General features: G+C 36.8%; 1 protein-coding gene and 2 long non-coding RNA genes across 3 annotated transcripts; 1 reads left to right on the top strand and 2 right to left on the bottom strand.

Moving 5' to 3' along the window:
• Window positions 1–4,766: 4,766 nt before the first annotated feature.
• LOC6644478 (microtubule-associated protein RP/EB family member 2) lies at window positions 4,767–5,501 on the bottom strand. The gene has a single exon (XM_002067384.3). The coding sequence runs from the start codon at window positions 5,499–5,501 to the stop codon at window positions 4,767–4,769; it is 735 nt and encodes a 244-aa protein (XP_002067420.1).
• A 1,943-nt stretch (window positions 5,502–7,444) lies between these two features.
• On the top strand, window positions 7,445–8,441 carry LOC124460540. The gene is made up of 2 exons (XR_006954453.1): window positions 7,445–8,154; window positions 8,238–8,441. It is a non-coding gene; the product is annotated as an uncharacterized LOC124460540 (long non-coding RNA).
• Window positions 8,442–16,320: 7,879 nt separating this feature from the next.
• LOC124460565 lies at window positions 16,321–16,995 on the bottom strand. Its single transcript, XR_006954463.1, has 2 exons — window positions 16,449–16,995; window positions 16,321–16,382 (listed from the first exon to the last, which is right to left on the bottom strand). It is a non-coding gene; the product is annotated as an uncharacterized LOC124460565 (long non-coding RNA).
• Window positions 16,996–17,199: the final 204 nt, after the last annotated feature.

Here is a 17,199-nt window from a genome sequence, read left to right as displayed (position 1 = left end):
AGAAGGTTGCAAAAGGCAACTCTTCCGACCAAATAAAGTATTGTAAGAGTATTTGGTTTTCAATGTGGTCAACTCTAACTCTGTCTCTTTGGTTATCTTTCATAACGTAGGCAAGCTGCATACAACACACAAAGAAAAAATAAAAAGAAAAAAGAAATCAAATCAGCAGGAGAAAAATTCCCAGCCAAGAGTTCACCTTGGTTGCCTCTTCACAGGATGAGAATGCAGGACCTAGGCGATGGCGACGACCCTCGGGCCGCTTTCATTGCGCAATTTATGAACGCGTTTTTGGCCTTTATTTTTTTTCTTTTGGCACACTGCCGGACGGGAATTTTGGTTGTGTGTGTGTTTTTGGAGTTGGGGCTGGGGTTTTGAGTTTGCCTTATCTCAACATGGAAAATATGAAATCATGTCACTCGGCGTATACTCTTACCCCACTAGCTCTGTGTATATACATATATACTTACTTTATATCGTAACAAATATCTCTCAAAGATCCTAGACCTAGAGGCGTAAGTTGTCATTTTGACTGCATTTGCAAGTGTATGATAAATTTTGCCTTTAAACGCCTCAAACTTAACTCCTTTACCCTCCATACATTACCCTCCGTTGCCCCGCTGGATTTTCCTATGGTCCTGTGACTTTTGGGAAAAATTCCTGAATACAATGTAATTTATAGCTGGGAATTTTCGTTGCGATGCCAAGGCAACAAGGAAGCGAAAAAAAAAAACACACACACAGACACTCACACAAGAATAAAGGAAAAGCAACGAAAGAGGCAAGAGATGAAATGAAAAGGCAAAGCCAAATGCAGAATGACAGCTGGAGGAGGTCATAAGAGGGATAAGGAGTAGCCGGAGGACATTTCATTGCCGGGTATGAAGATGTGTATGCGTTTTCTGCGGACTCCGAGTGTTTTAATTACGTCTGATTTACGTAACGTTAAGCCAAAGTGCAAGCATTCCGTGCGGAGGGGGCGACAGCGCCCACAGCGGTGGCTAATTTGCATTGACGCCATTGCATAACGATGATAGCCATACATTTCCATTTAAAGAGTGCAAGAAAAGCCAACTTATTAACCATTGCCAGTCACTTAGAGAGACTGAAACGAGAGCGAGAATGGCAAACGCTCCATCAGCTGATCTAAGAAATAGTTGTGCAATTGATCCAGTCCAGCCCTCGGCCATAATGAACAGCTCCTTGTGCTCGACGAGCTATTGACCACTAACCACCAGTATGTTAATGCAATGGCCCGGATAGTTATAGCCGCATCTTTGTGGAATGCGACGCGGGTCTACGCGTGGATTTAGCTGGCCAGCAACGCATACCTTTTGGACGTCAATCGTCATGAGATGCTGCTTCTGTGCTCGACGAGCTGTCGACCACTAAACACCAGTATATTAATGCAAGGAAAGTCTACCCGTTGATTAGCTGGCCATCCTTCTGGCCAATATTGTTGTCCTCCAACGCCATGAGGAGCTGCTTTTTGTCAATGGCCCTGATCGTTATAGCCGCATCTTTGTGGAAGGCAAGGCAGGTCTTCCTGTGGACTTAGCTGGCCAGCAACGCAACCTTCTGGCCAATATTGTTGCCCTTCAATGCCATGAGGTGCTGCTCCTTGTGCTCGACGAGCTGTTGACCACTAAACACCAGTATGTTAATGCAATGGCCCGCATCGTTGTAGCCGCATCTTTGTGGAATGCGACGCATGTCTCCGTGGATTTAGCTGGCCAGCAATGCAACCTTCTGGCTAATAATGTTGCCCTCCAATGCCATGAGGTGCTGCTCTTTGTGCTCGACGAGCTGTTGACCACTAAACACCAATATGTTATGGAACGCAAGGCAAGTTTACCCGCTGATTTAGCTGCCCATCCTTCTGGCCAACATTGTAGCCCTCCAACGCCATGGGGTGCACCTCCTGCTGCCGCGTCATCGCCAGGAACTGGAACAGCTTTTCGAAAATCGGCACGATCTTCTGAAGCGAGGGGTCTTCTATTTCGCAGCCAGCCAGTTTACGTCCCTATAAGTCAGCCAGTTTACGCCGGGACTGGTCCAGGGCCAAAAATGGATGGGATTCAACTACTCCAACTGCATAACGCCCTTCCATGCATAATACAAAATATTCCAAAAAACACTTTAAACTATTTTGAATTTTTGTATATCCTTTTAGTACTTTAGTTAAATCCCGCACATTAATTAAAAAACACTTTACACTTTTCGTAATTTTGTAGTTTCAACCAAAAAATATTAAACTTTTTTTGTGTCGTAAACTTTTTCACATCGCGTTGTTTATGTTAATACATTTGAATAGAATTTCACAATTTGGCCAGGATAAAAATATAAAAAAAAAATACACTTTTCGAAGCTGTTTTTCATACAGCATCTAAACACGAACTGAATAAAATGAACACAAATTTTCATTACGTTAGTATTTTTTGTGATTTTCGTTTTTGACATTAGTTTACCAAATAAATTGATTTGAAACTAATTTCAAAGTTCCTGTCTAAGAAAAATGTTGGAAAAATTGAAATTATTATTTAAGTTTCTTAACTGCCAATTAAAATCTGAAATCATTTGTTTTATGCAATAAGCAAAGAGAAATGCGAATTTCTTTGTCTACCAATTCAGATTTTGAACTTTAAGGTCATATGACACCGATCAGAATGGGAATAAAATAATTTGAGCAACATCAGTCACCATAAGTCATAATAAAATGCACCACATGGTGTAACAGCACCACCGGCACCACCCTGTAATCTGTGGTCCTTCGAAACGGGTCAAGGGGTGCGAAATTGGCTATGAATAGAAATTTTCGGTCTGACATTGGGTTCGTACAACTTCGGGCAATGCAAACATGCCAATTTAATTTTAATAAAATATAATGAAACTTTATGAAACAAATAAAAAGAGTAAAATAACAGAGCCACAGCAGCAACAAAACACAAAATACAAAATACGAAAAATGTTCATAGATGCAAAAGCAAGAAAAGCAAAATACGCACAAAAACAAATTGCAAATAGCCTCAGGTTTATATTGTCCGACATAGATGGATAAAGAATGGTGGTGGTATCGTTTGTTGGCCAGAGGGGGAACAGCAGGCCAAAGACAAGCAATTAAAATGGTTTTGTTGCCCAAAACCAAAACCGAATTGAAAATGCTCTGAACAAACGAATCATAGAGCCAAGTTCCACAATGAAGTTATATAAATAGGTAAAAACAAATATCAAAAAGTAGAGGGAAAATTATTTATAAAGTTTTGAAAGCTTAAATACATTAAGTTGAAAAATTTTAAGTTTTTTTTAGATAGGTAATAAATTGCATCGTGTGCATTCTCTCGGCAAAGTGACTTTAAACTAATTTAGACGCCATTTTCCCCCTTTTTATATAAAAACATTTGCCAAGTTCTTTACACTAGTCACAGTGTCTATAGAAAGTGTGTGTGTGTGTGTGTGTGTGTGTGTGTGTGTGTGCAAGTATCTACATATATGTTTTGTGTGCTTACAACTTTAGACAAACTCAATGACAAAGTCCATGTAATCGCTTTTAGTTTGTGGTACTGCTGGCGCCACCTGCTGGCCAAATGGTGTCGCAGACATGAGAGTTGCACAACAAAACTTTGTCAAGTTATTGTTGTTAGTGGTTTTGCACAAATCTCAATAATTGCACCCTGCAGCTAGGCACACACACACACGCACACACATTCTATCCTCATATTGACCTAACCCCAAAAAACACACCTTTCTTCTCCTCTGCCATCCACCATCCTCCCCGCCCACACCTCCTTCAACAACCATGTCGATGAATTGATTTATGGGCTTGTTTGTCAGTTGAACTGCAACTTGTGCATAAATTTCAAAATGGCAAGACCACCCACAATTTTTTGTTTTGAGTTGCTTGTTTGTTTCAGCCTTAAACTAATATACATGCACACACACACACACACACACATATTCACGTTTACCATAAACATATATTGTTGAAAAGATTTTTCCTAAAATGAAAAATAATACAATTTTAGGTAGCCAACTTTGCCTACGCCGAATTTGTATATGCCCTTGCAAAGCCTTTAATTTCTTCCAAAAATATCCTCGGCTTTTGATGTTGATCCTTTTCTGCATTACAAACATCTAAGTTTGTAATATCCCCTAAATGGGTAAAAAGATGAATAAAGTAGGCATCTATCTATCTATATGCAAAGCAAGTGTCAAATCCAACAACTTAGAGCCACCTAGCGCCTAGCTATACAACATACATTGATACCTATGTCCATCGAAACACGAAAACGAATTCTATATAGACTGATCGTCTTTCTCCCTTGACTTGCCAAATAGATAAATGAAAATAGTTTGAACCATTCAGTTAAAAAATACTTATTAATCGATTTGGTTATAGTCTAAGACAGATTGCAAACAAAAAAACATTTAACGTAAAGTGATCTAAGTGGGCACGGCGATTTATGATAGACTCATATAAATCTGTCAAATTTCATAAAAACTCTCAAGCTCGGAAAATATGTAACTATGGAAATTGGTTTATCTTTTGTCACCAACTGCTGTGAGGTATACCAAAAGGTCAGGCCGATGTGCCATTTAAAGGATATCTCTCCAATTTAATAAAAAAGTGTTTTTTGTTCCTTTACTACCAAAGTAGTAGTAGTAAAGGGTTTTTGTAATGTTCATTGCTTTAACGATTAACAGAAATATATAATTTTTTTTTTTACTTTTTGCATCCATATAAAGTGAATGGATGGCACTACAAATTGTAGTTATTGCTCTTCGTCGCGGTTGGCAGCCATGACAATTTCGGCAAGAGTTTTGGTCACAACATCGATTAATTGGCGCTGCTGCGATGGCGATTCAAATAAATTGCATAGCTGCTCGACGTACTTCAGCTTACGGATATAATAGTCACGAGTTGCTTCCATCCTTTTCAACTCCTCACGTGCCTTTTGCGCCTTGGCCTTCAATAAGACAACCTTCTCTGCAGTAGTCAGGTTATCCGGCTCGTGCGAAACATCTTTTACCGAACTGATCTTGGCTTTGGGCACCGTGCATTTTGGTGATGCTATTTGTTGAGTGCTAGCCGACTCGAGCTTCTCCTTCTCTATGTAACCCATGCGACATCCGTTCCGCTCTTTCAAAACGTCGTAATTGCGGCCCGTGTAGTTCAGATCGTAGACGGACTTAAACCATTTGAGGAGTTGCAGATTTTGTGAGTGATTGCCACGAATCAGCTCGAGAACTGGCAATTCTCTCTTTATGTCCATTTTCTCCAAAGCCTTGCTAAATAATTTTAAATTTTTCCGGCTTTCTCTAGGGCATGTGGTTGAAAAGAAAACTTCTCGCAAATTGATCAAGGATTGCGGGAACAGCATGTCCATCAATTGACAATAGGCCGCGCCATTTTTCAGATTCTCAATTCGCTCATATTCCGAAAGAAGTAGTCGGTTGAGCCAATTCAAAAGTTGTTTATCCTCGCAAAGATGGGGATTAAGGGCCATTGCTTTTTCTATACAATAAAAAACTGTAGAAATTTTAGTCAATTTTGTTGTAAGGAATACAATAAGCTACGTATTTTTTATATTCTCTATACGAATTTCTATGAAGTTTTGAATGCTCGATATCGTGCTCGTTAGGTATATGGTTATGGGCATGCCCAAATTGAAGTCAAGGCCTACTTGGATTCTTAAAATTTGATATCAATTTTCTGTGAATATGTAAACAATTGAGTGTAAATTGTGCTTGGTGACTTCGACGTGTGGATGATGAAGACGATCGATAAACTTGGGCAATTGGCAGGTTAATCTACTTATTATCCAACTTATATACATTCCCATGATGGTCTGCCATACAAACACACAAGGGTACACATACACACACACACACACACACCTATTCCCTATTGCTCTCGTCTCGATTATCAAAACATTTGAATGTAATGCACACACACACACATAGAGCGAAATGCAAAAAGTTTGCTTCACTGACATGCCCAAACACTTACACAGTTGCTGCTGTTTCTAGTGGTGTTGGTGTTGGTGGTGGTGGTGCTATACAAATGTATGGTCTGGTGCTGGCTGTGCTTCTTTGCAGTCCCCTACGTCCTTTGGCTCGGCATAGGACTCTCTCACAGCAGGACTCTCACACAGCAGCCTTACGGTACTTTTGCCACTTTCAAAACCAGCAACAAAACGCATAAATGTGCACACAAAAGCAGTTGTGGTAAGTGTTAGAGATGGCCCTTGGCCATGTTGTTGATTATGGCAAATGGAGAATAAGAAAAATCTGAAGAGCAAGGATCCATCTGTTGGACCACAATTGGAATGTAAATGGGATCAATGAAAGAGGTTTCAAGCATCCTTCTCACGATCGTGACACGTCAGTCACGTGCTCTGGCTCTTGCTGGCTCTCTGTTTAGCTTTTTGGCCTTGTTTGCACCAGTGGGGCCAACTTCAATTCAAAGCGAACAAACTAATTTCCTATGCAAATTGAATGGCAGTCAAGTGTGCGAAGTTCGAGATACATTTGCAGCAAATGCTTTTAAAAACAACCCACAAACCCCACCAACACCACTGCCACAACCAACAACACCCACACCCAGCATACCCAGCACACCCAACACACACACACACACATATGCGGCCGAAAAACTATGTCAGTATACGGTTCTGGATCCTGGGCTAGATTTGTATAAGGAAGTGTATGCGGGTGAAACGATACCCGTAAGCTAAAACTACTGCTGTTCTAGATGCTGGTTTATCCCTTTGCCTTGGCTTTATAATTTACTTTTCATTTTAATTACCAAGTGGTTTGTGTAAATTAAATGCCATCCAAAATAAGGGCCTTGGTCCCTTACTTGCTTACACAACAAAAAGAAGAAAGAAAATAACAACAACAACAACAACAACTAACTAACTTTATCTATGTATCTAGCCTATCGCCTATCTATAACCATTTATTTATCCAAATTCTCAATTATCTGCTTCATATGGGATTGCTGCTTTTATTGCTGCTGTGGCAGCTGTTGATATTTTGACAATAAAATTACAACAACAACAAATACAACTACACCAATGTCAAAAACAACAACGACAAATTTGATGCAGTTGATTTTCCAAATATTTGCATTGCATCAAACTTAATATGCATCGATATATTGATATGAATTTCAAATGAGGTAGATTGATATACATGACTACATATATGTACATATATATATAAATATATATGTATGTATGTATGTATAGCAAATACACATACACAGTAGAAGAGGCAATATCATGGTATTGGTATTGAAAATTTATCACTTTTATAATATAAACAAAAAGGCTAGGCTAAATTTGTCATATCACAACACTGGCAAGTCATCCGACAATAAATTTTTAACAAATTTCCATGAGTTAACTGTCAAAATATTCAAAATTTTATAAAAAATATAGAAATATAAAAAAAAAAACACAAAAAAAAAACTAAAGGAATTTTGGAAAGTTTCAAAGGATAATTGTGAGAAAATATAATAACAAATAAATATAAATTAAAATAGTTAAAGTCTTGAAACAAATTGTTTAAAAATTATTCAGTTGCCATTGCAGTATAAATGTAAGTATGTAATGGGCGTATGTATGTGAGTATGTAAAATATTGCCCGGAATCCACAAAAGTCATCTTTGAAATTGGGATATCCTTTGGGATTCGCCTCCCCCCACCCACCACCAACAATTGATATCGGTAGATTGATGATGCACACAGATGACAAAAAAAAAGGGCAAAACTTTGACTACTATATCCATCATCTTCACATACCAATGACGATGACGAGAAAGATGTGGCATTCTGGAGAATGGTTTCTAGCCTAGGGGCACTTAAAAATTCTCAACACAAAGAAGATAAGCCTCCATTGACAAGTAGCTAGTTGCGTGGCTAGTCCTAGAAATGAAAACTCATTCGTCATACGCAACGCAATGGAAAAGAAAAAAAAAGAAGAACACCCAAAGAGGAACAAGAAGGGGAACATGTGTTGGCATAACTCAGAGAGTTGGAGTTGGAGTCGGAGTGGCACGTACATGAAGACCTGCCTTCAGTTGGTTGCAACTATGGCAGCATTTATGATGCTTTGATATATCTGTATATACATACATACATATATTATATATATGTAAGTATATCGAAGTGGCACGAAGCCAAAATAGCAGCAAATAGACGTTTTCTCTTATTCTTTTATAATTACCATGCATCTAGAAAGTGAAATGATATATTGAATTCGACGAAATCTATAAAAGGTCATCAAGGTTTATCATATTGTTAAAAAGTGACTCAAATTTTCTGATCTCTCAACTCTACCAAAATTCTGTTATAAGGAAAATTATTATAATTATAAAACTTTTTGTAAATTATTTTGATAAGGAAATAATGTAATAAATATAATAGGCATGTGATCAATTAGTTGAAAGCTGATACAACATTAGGTAAGTAGATGTTGCACTTGATGCATGGTATGGTAAAGTCGGTGAGATGACTTTATATAATATTGCTGTTATTGTTGTTGTTGTCATGACAAACATGCGCCATCAGTTGACAGTCATAAAATCAAACGCACACACATCAGAGAAGAAAAAAGCGGAAAAAGGTAAGCAAGAGCAGTGGTAGGGTCTGGGACAGGAAACAATATATATGTACATACATACATACATATATATGTATATAAAACACATATGTATATGTATGCATGGCATGGCAGCTGCTACTCCTCCATATACACACAGAGACTCGCACACATTTCTCTCGCTTATGCAGTTCAAATATTTTTGCAACAATTTCGTTTCGCTTACTAGGTAAATTTACTTTTAGTTATGCGTCCGTTTTCAACACGAAACTTTTGTGCATTTTTTTGTACTGGGTGTGTGTGTGTGTGTGACAGAGTTGGACTCAGGACACAGGACTTTGATTGACAGAACTTTCGCCATTGCCGCCCCCGTTTCAACAACAAATGGCAGCGAATGGGCAATGTCTAGGCTCTCAAGATATAATTAAAAGTAAAAAAAAATATATACATATATACCTATGAATGTATTTATTTACCTGTATCAATTGTCGAGGCCAATTCAAGCAAAAAGTGTTGCCTGCATTTCAGGGCAATCATAAAATAAATCAAATAAATCAAAATGTTTCTTCTCTCATTCTCTCTGTTTGTGTGTGTGTATGTGTGCGTATCATAATTTTCAATTACATTTAGTTGGCTGCCCAGCCAACAAGAGACTGAGTTGCCATGCCACTTAGCCCTCCCTCTCACCCCGCCTTCTCAATTATTCTTTAGCCATTGTTCCATTAATTGTAATTGGGAAAATTTATTTTGAGCGTCTGCAAATAATTGCGCATTAATCATTTTTGGCCATAGGAAAAAATAAAAGACGAATCGTTGGGAAACCAAACGACATAGATACTAAGTGTTTGTATTTGTAAATTCAAAATTTTCTACGAATATTCTACCCAGTTGAGCTTGTGTTTATTTTATGGGAAATCTCATAACCAGGAGAGTGGTACGAGGGGAGGGACACTGTGGAATTGGTGACTATTACGGCAAAGACTCAACACAATGTACAACAAAAGAATATTTTTCATTTATTGCCCTGTTGTATTTCCCTTTTGTAGTTTGGCACTTTTACTTAACGCATTGACCTAATTCAATTTCACGCTGCGCCAAACACAAACAACAGTGCACAGCACAACGCAACACAATATGGAAAAATGGGAAAATGTGAAAAGCGAGAAGAATGGACAAAATAATGAAAAAAAACCAAAAAAAAAAAAAAAAACAAAAACCTAGAAAAGGAAAATCAACTTAACTTAACTCAAAAATTGTGTGCAACGACAAGCTTCGGCTAAATTATGAAATACACTCTGCAGTGCACTGCAAAAAGGAAAACTGCGATAGAAAACAAGAAAATGAAAACTCTTGGAAAAATGAAGAAAAAAAGAAACGGAAAAGAATAGGACAGCAACTACAATGGAGGGAGTATTGGGTCCAAGCTGTGCAAAAACTTTAGAAAACTCTTTGCCTTGCTGCAGATTTTTCTATTAACTGAACAGCAACACAAAAGGAGAAAAGAAGTGGGAAATAAGAGAGCAACGAAAGACAGGAGAAGCAAACTAATGTAATAATGGAAAGAAACTTGAAAGGAAAAGAAAGCAAATGAAAAGAAAAGAACAACCAGTAGCCTAGTGACTAGTGACTAGTGACCTGCCCTTTTGTTTCTTAACCCTCCCCTCACTCCACCAAAAAGCAATGCACCAGTTGCAGTTGTGTCAAACCAATGTTTAATAAGAAAAGCGACAAAACAATAAAAACACTTTGCAGCCCCCCCAACACCCTTCGTTGGCTTTTGATTGTTAATATCTTAAATCTTCTAATTGAATGAAATTACAAAGACCTTGGGCTCTTTCTCTCTCTCTCTCTCTAATTAACAATTAGTCAACATAATTTGCCCATTCGATAATGCCAATTTTCATACTTACGTATTTAAGACTCATTTCTGGTCACATATTGCTTTTTGGGTTTCAGACTGGACTTGGTTTATATGTACTTGTCCCTTTAATTAAACTCATATCGTTTGTCAAAGCAAAACTCAAGCTCTATTTAGCTCTGCTTCAATGGTCAATAGTTTTGCCAGAGAGTAGCAATTAATATCGTTTCATTAACAAGTAAATTGGAAATTGAAATAGGAATTTGACAAATTTCATCTAAATGGCCAAACCTCAATTTCATTTGAAATTTGATTTGCAAATGCCTTATTAATAATATTCTTCATTTACATAGAAAATGGCATTTACTTTGATCTGATATATGTATGTTGATATGATTTTTCAATAGAAATTTATATTTATAGATAAGACATCGAATTGGCTATGGATTAATGTTAAATGTGAATGCAATTGATGTGGTCATTTATAAAGTTGACCATGAGAAACAAATATGGAGAAATATTGAACAAATATATTTGTTTAAAAGATTAAAAAAAAAAACAAATTTTTAGATATTTCAATTTATTTTCAGCATTAAATGAAACTTAAATTTAAGTGCTTTATGCATGGCTTTTGGTATTTTGTTATTGTTTTAAATTGAGTAAAATAAATGTTTCATAACCATTAAGAAATATATTAAAGAACTTAATTTTGGCTGCAACGAAGTTAAAATGCCCTTACGAACCATTTTAAAGTCTTAAATATCTTCAATTAAAATCCCTACATTCTATTTAGAGAAATAGAAACTTCTCACTAAGCCTAATTTAAATGGATTTTTATAACTTTCTACTTATTGTTAGATATTTCACAATAAGTTAGACTTCTTGATTGTTGGTTTCTATGCCAGCTATATGTTATATTGTTCTGATTTGAACAATCTTATCCTTCTCCTCCTAGAATACTACGTTTTATTTTATTAGCTTTATAATTAAGGGCTTGAAATTGAATTTGATAGGTTGACACATACATATATACATAGAATCGCCACATAATGCTGATCAAGAATCTTTGTGGTACAAACATTTAATTGTGCAACGATATAGAAATATGTAAATATGGTTATAAAAACTTTAAATTAAGCAAACTCTTGAATGGCAGCAAAAATAATAATTACATGTATGTACATACATACATATAAACACACACTTACACTCGCATGAATGTGGTGTGGGGGTTGGGTAAAGAAAAATATTTTATGTTACAACAACAAAACTGTTGTACCATGCAAATATATACATATATATGTATATATATATATAACATTTTCATTTCATTTCCATTAACATTTTTGCAACAAATGAGACCAAACTAAATCATAATTATGACACCGATTGTTACGTACAGTCAACGCGGCAGTTTTTGCAGCAGCAGCAACAACAACAACAACAACACTGACGGCAGCAACAGCAGCGCCCATTAACAAGTTCAAATAATTTCACATAATTTATTGGCCGCCTGAAAGTATGCCATGCAAAAAAAAAACCAACCAACACAAAATGGCACAGAAGGATACAACACAACAACAACAACAAGAGAAAGAAAAAAAACAACAGCAAATACAAATTACAGGCAAGCGAAGGAACGAACAAGTAGAGTAAAAAAAATGTGAAAATATGTATTCAACTGCTGCTGCTCATTAATTGAATTTTCGCTCTAATAAGTCCGCCAGGAGCATGCATAAATGGATAATTACAATACAAGATAATATACCATGGTGGTGGGTAATAAGTTCATACGGTGGGGGGGGGGTTGGGGCGGTGATGACGACAGAATGTAGACATTTCTATAATAATAAGTGTGGCATATTAATAGGAAGCTATGAGAAATGGTTGTAAGAAGGATTGGCACAGTTAGCCCTCATTTTTAAATACCCTTACGACTACATTGGCAAAGTATTTGTTTCATTTCCACAACATCTGCAGCGCCTGCTTCTCTTGCTCTTCCTCTGTCACCTCCTCCTCCTCCTAGTGATTAACACTAGGTTATGCGTTTGATTGCTCCATAAGACATTCCCTCTGGTTTCCGTTTCTCTAATCGACTAGATATAGATTCGTTTATGACTTTTAAGTAAAATAAGTTCATACGAAATGAATGATAGCTGATGACTAAAACTGTTTGCTTAGAGTAAATACTTTACTACTTATTTTTAAATTTGTCTTAACTGGTCTTGGAGGCATTGCAGTCCATCAAAGAAACTTCAAAAAATTTCAGTAAAGATTGAAACTTTGGTAAAAGCTTTGCTCATGTGCCAATGCAATCTCTTCCAATCTCTCATTTAATCTAAACAAAATATTCAAACAAAATCCAATTTTATTCTATGTATTTTGCAAACTTTTAGCATTAAGCATTATAACCATTTCGGAAAGGGAAAAATGTTAATTTGATTTTGATTTTGGGGTAAACTTTTATTTGACTCTATATAATTTAGTTGCCAATTAAAGTCAGTTGCGGTTGTCAGTAGCGAGAGAGAATGTTTTGTTGTTGTAGTAGTTGTTGTTGTTAATTAACATTATCCTTTTATAACATACGCTGATGATGTGACACCCCCAAATGCAGGCATTAAGGCACACCCAAAGCCAACTAGTGGAAGCTAGTGTGGAGAAATGGAGAAAATTGCTATCATTATATCAAAGAAGCAATGCAATCATTATCATCAACATCAACATTATAATCATCATCATTATCATCATCATCATCATTGTCATCATCGTCATCATTCTCAATCTCATTATATGCTGTTGTGAGTGATGAGTCTACAGTTGTCTCCTCCTTCTCCTTCTCCTGCGCCCTTCTTCAGCCGGATATCCCGCCTCGGCTATGGCATCGGCGTCATCTTTAGCTTAAGCGAAATTTGCATTAACTAAGTGCTGAATGGGCTGCGGGGTAAAAGGGCAAGTGTGTAAGAGGAAGATAGAGACGAGAAGAAGAGTAAAAACAGCAGGTGGAGCACAAAGCAACACAAAAAGGAGTCAGTCGTCTCCTGATGCTATAACAGGTAACGCAACTGTTCAGTGAGTGTTCAGAGTATTCAGTGTGCACCGCCATAAACAAAAACTCATTAACCCAATTTCAATATTAACGCAATGAAAGTGCAACGATGCCAAAAGGCAAACACACAGAGCCACAGAGAATCGAGATGATGGCGAGACTGACGGTGATGATTATGATGACGATGTTGGTGATGGTGAGAGAGCTAAAGGAGAATACGAATAAGAATAAAGGCAAATTGCTACAGCTAGAGCTGTGTTTCTGCGTTTCTGTGGTCAGGTTACACATTTGGGTGTTGGTGGTGATTTTCTCTGTCATGGCATCTTAAATCTAATATATATGTTAACCACTTTAAATGCCATTGGTCATTCATTTATCATTGACAATGCCAACACGAATTGTTTGCGATAAATTTCTTGTTATTGTCTTTAAATATGTTTGACTCTTTATAAATTCATAAATGGAACAGTTGAGCATGGGTTAAATTAAAGCTATACATATGTTTAAAATTTATGACAATTCCAGTAGAGGCTTTGTTTAAACTAAAAGTTGGTCAAGCACTTTGTAGATGGTCAAGTACTTTAAAGTGTTAAGTATCGATTAAATTGAAACCCATCCCAAATTGTGATCATTTTAGAAGATAAATGTTGTGCAAAGACAGCAAATGGGTAGTAAATTGAATTATTTTCAGTATGAGATCTTTTCAACACTAATTATATAGAACATTTTTCCTAGTTGTTATTGTGTTTTTCCTCTCGATTCTCTTTTGGGTTTTCCGCTTGTCAGTTGCATAATTAATCATGACCCAAATGACATCAATATTTGTCATTTGGGGGCAACAGAGAGCAAAATGCATGCATAATAGCAGGTGCAGGTGCTGTTGTTGTGCAGGTGAGAGAAATCGGCCCGAGTTTGAAACCAGAAATCCCCCAAACCTCTTTCCAAAATATATGTAAATACATATGTATATTCATACACCTAACCGATGCCTTGTCCTGTACCTCTCTTGTTAGTTATATTTGGGAGAGCTGCAATTTGTTTAATGTTATGTCCCAGTACTGTTCTCTGCCTTACCCTTCCTTCCATCCACCGTCGCTGATGCCTCTTGCTGCTGCTGTTGCAGCAGTTTGCAGATTGCATAGCCTCAGGCAAACTTTGCCAATAACTGCAAATGCAATGCATTAAGCCACACCGACATACACACACACACACACACACACACACACACAAGTTTGTCCATTCCTGAAAGCTTTTTGGCCCAAACCAACAATCTGCACCCACATCCATATACCCACTAACATCCTTTGCCACTGCCACTCAACGCACCTGTCGCAAAACTGACATTAAATTCACATTACAAAATTGGTTGCTTGCATTCGGCGTATCAGTTCAGTTGAGTTCGTTACGGCTTTTCTTTTTTTTTTTTTTTGGTCGACACTTCTGGGTTAAGGGTTAAAGGGGTTAGGCAAAAAGTCATCGATGCGCTTCCACCTGCCGAAAAGTTTTGCTTTTTAATGGACAAAGTTGTTGGTTTGCCTTACATCTTGCTCTATTTGAGTTTTAAGTTGCAACTTTAACCAACCAACCATCGAAGCACCCAACCACCCATCCAACCACCCATCCACCCAACATGCCAACCACACACAAAATTAAATTATAAGTCAGATTCAGTTCACAGAGGGAGAGAGAGGCCGCTGCTTTGCCGCTTGACTCACTCTCACTTTGAGTGATTTTGCTTTGCTCGTTAAATTTTGCTGCTCTGCCGGTTGGACGACAACGCGGCGTATGCGTAATCTGATATCGGAAGCCACTGACAACGAACTTTACCCTACACACACACACACCCACACACAGCTTACTTAACTGAATACTTTGTGGCCTGATTGCAGTTTTCCCCAACTAACCAGATAAAACACATTTATATTTTATATAAATGAAAATGTTGCCCCAATGTTTAACCGCAAATTTTTGCAAATGAAATGTTCATTACTCATGGTAAATTGCAATTGAGCTAGAAGCCACACCCACTACCAATCAACCAGCAGTAATTAATTACTCTAAAAAAAACATAGACAGATCAAAATTTTTTTTTGAATTTTATTTTAAATGGCAATCAAATTGACATGCCATAAGATTGGAAAATATCATTGATGCTTACAAACACGAATGCCAGGACAAATACATCCGATTAGATTTTGTTTAACAGATATATCGGAAATATTGGCAAACAAAAATTATTGTATGACTATATAATTTTTATGTAAACGCCAAGAAATTTTCATCGGATTTCTAGTTAGAAGCAAGTTGCTTCACGAGCTGAATGTAAAAATTTAAAGGCAAAGATTTAGTCCAAAATGTGGATTACCTTTAAATTAAAACATAAATTTTCCGTTAATCGAGTAGAAATTCATAGCCTGATTTCTATAATCTTCCAAGGAGCTGACCGCTGTAACAAACTGTAATAGATTATATAAGGTGCGCGCAATAAATGGATGCGAAAAGTCACTGGTAGTGACTTTGTATGGGAGCTATACGATATAGTGATCTGATATGGCTGAATCCGAGATATACAAACTGTGCAGTGAATATAAGCCTCAACTCTGTAGCTCTTACGGTCTAGGAGTTTGCGTTGATCCAGACGGACGAACGGACGGATGGACGAACGGACATGGCTTTTTAAACTCGTCTCGTCGTGCTGATCAATACCGAAGATGCTTCCTTCTATGCGTTGCAGACTTCTGACCAAAATTGACTTATCCTTTTTGCAAGTGTATATAAAGAGATAATAAATAATAAATATAAAGAATAAAGCAAGTAGACATGATCCAAAATATATATATTTATCGTTATCCAGAAATATAGAAAGTTGTACTGGTCCTATTGGAAAAAATTAGTTAATAAAAGTTATTGATTGTTGATATTTTCAAGTTGTATGATACGTACCTAAAAATAAGTTATTATATCAATAATTGCTTGTTTTGAATGTTTGCCAGTATTGAAATGTTAGTGTTATTTCTGCTCAACATCTTGTATGATTGATAACTTCAAATGCACTCCAAGGATATGCAACACATAAACAGGAAAGGATACCCAAACTACGTATCTTCTTTAAACATCATGAACGAAACTAGATTTTATTTAGGGCTAGCAATTGCATCTTACGACTTCTTTGGAGACTCCGGAGACTCGATAACTTCTTCCGTTACTGTCTCAGTCGGTGGTTCGGTATTTTCCTCAACTGGCTCTGATGGTGATTGATTAAGATTTTCAAGAATCGTGCCAATAATAATTTCTTGCTGCAAGTCTGTTAATTCAGCCAAGACTTCTTTTTCTTTTTTAGGTCTACGTGTATAAGCACGTGGCTTGCGTACTGTGTATGGTACGACGCGGTTCCTTAGACGTTTATAGCACTTATCTTCCTCCATTGGATACAAATGTTGTTATAAAATTTAGACTTTTCTTCTTTCTATATATATTTTAATTATATAAATTTATATTTTTTATTGTATGTGTATGTTTTTCATACGTTGAAGCAGTTTATGATTTTATTTTAGTCAACGGTTAACGAGGTTAACTTTTTCGTTAACTAAATTTTTGATTAATATCGCTTGGGCCATGTGATCTGGTGTTTGGGACAATTTTTTGTGAATTATTTTTTTAAGTTTGATTGTCGTTATCTGGTTCACTTTAACAG

Source organism: Drosophila willistoni (assembly GCF_018902025.1).
Source record: "Drosophila willistoni isolate 14030-0811.24 chromosome XL unlocalized genomic scaffold, UCI_dwil_1.1 Seg142, whole genome shotgun sequence".
Lineage (NCBI taxonomy): Eukaryota > Metazoa > Arthropoda > Insecta > Diptera > Drosophilidae > Drosophila > Drosophila willistoni.
Note: the sequence above shows the minus strand (reverse complement) of the source record. Positions and strands in the feature narration are given on the sequence as shown.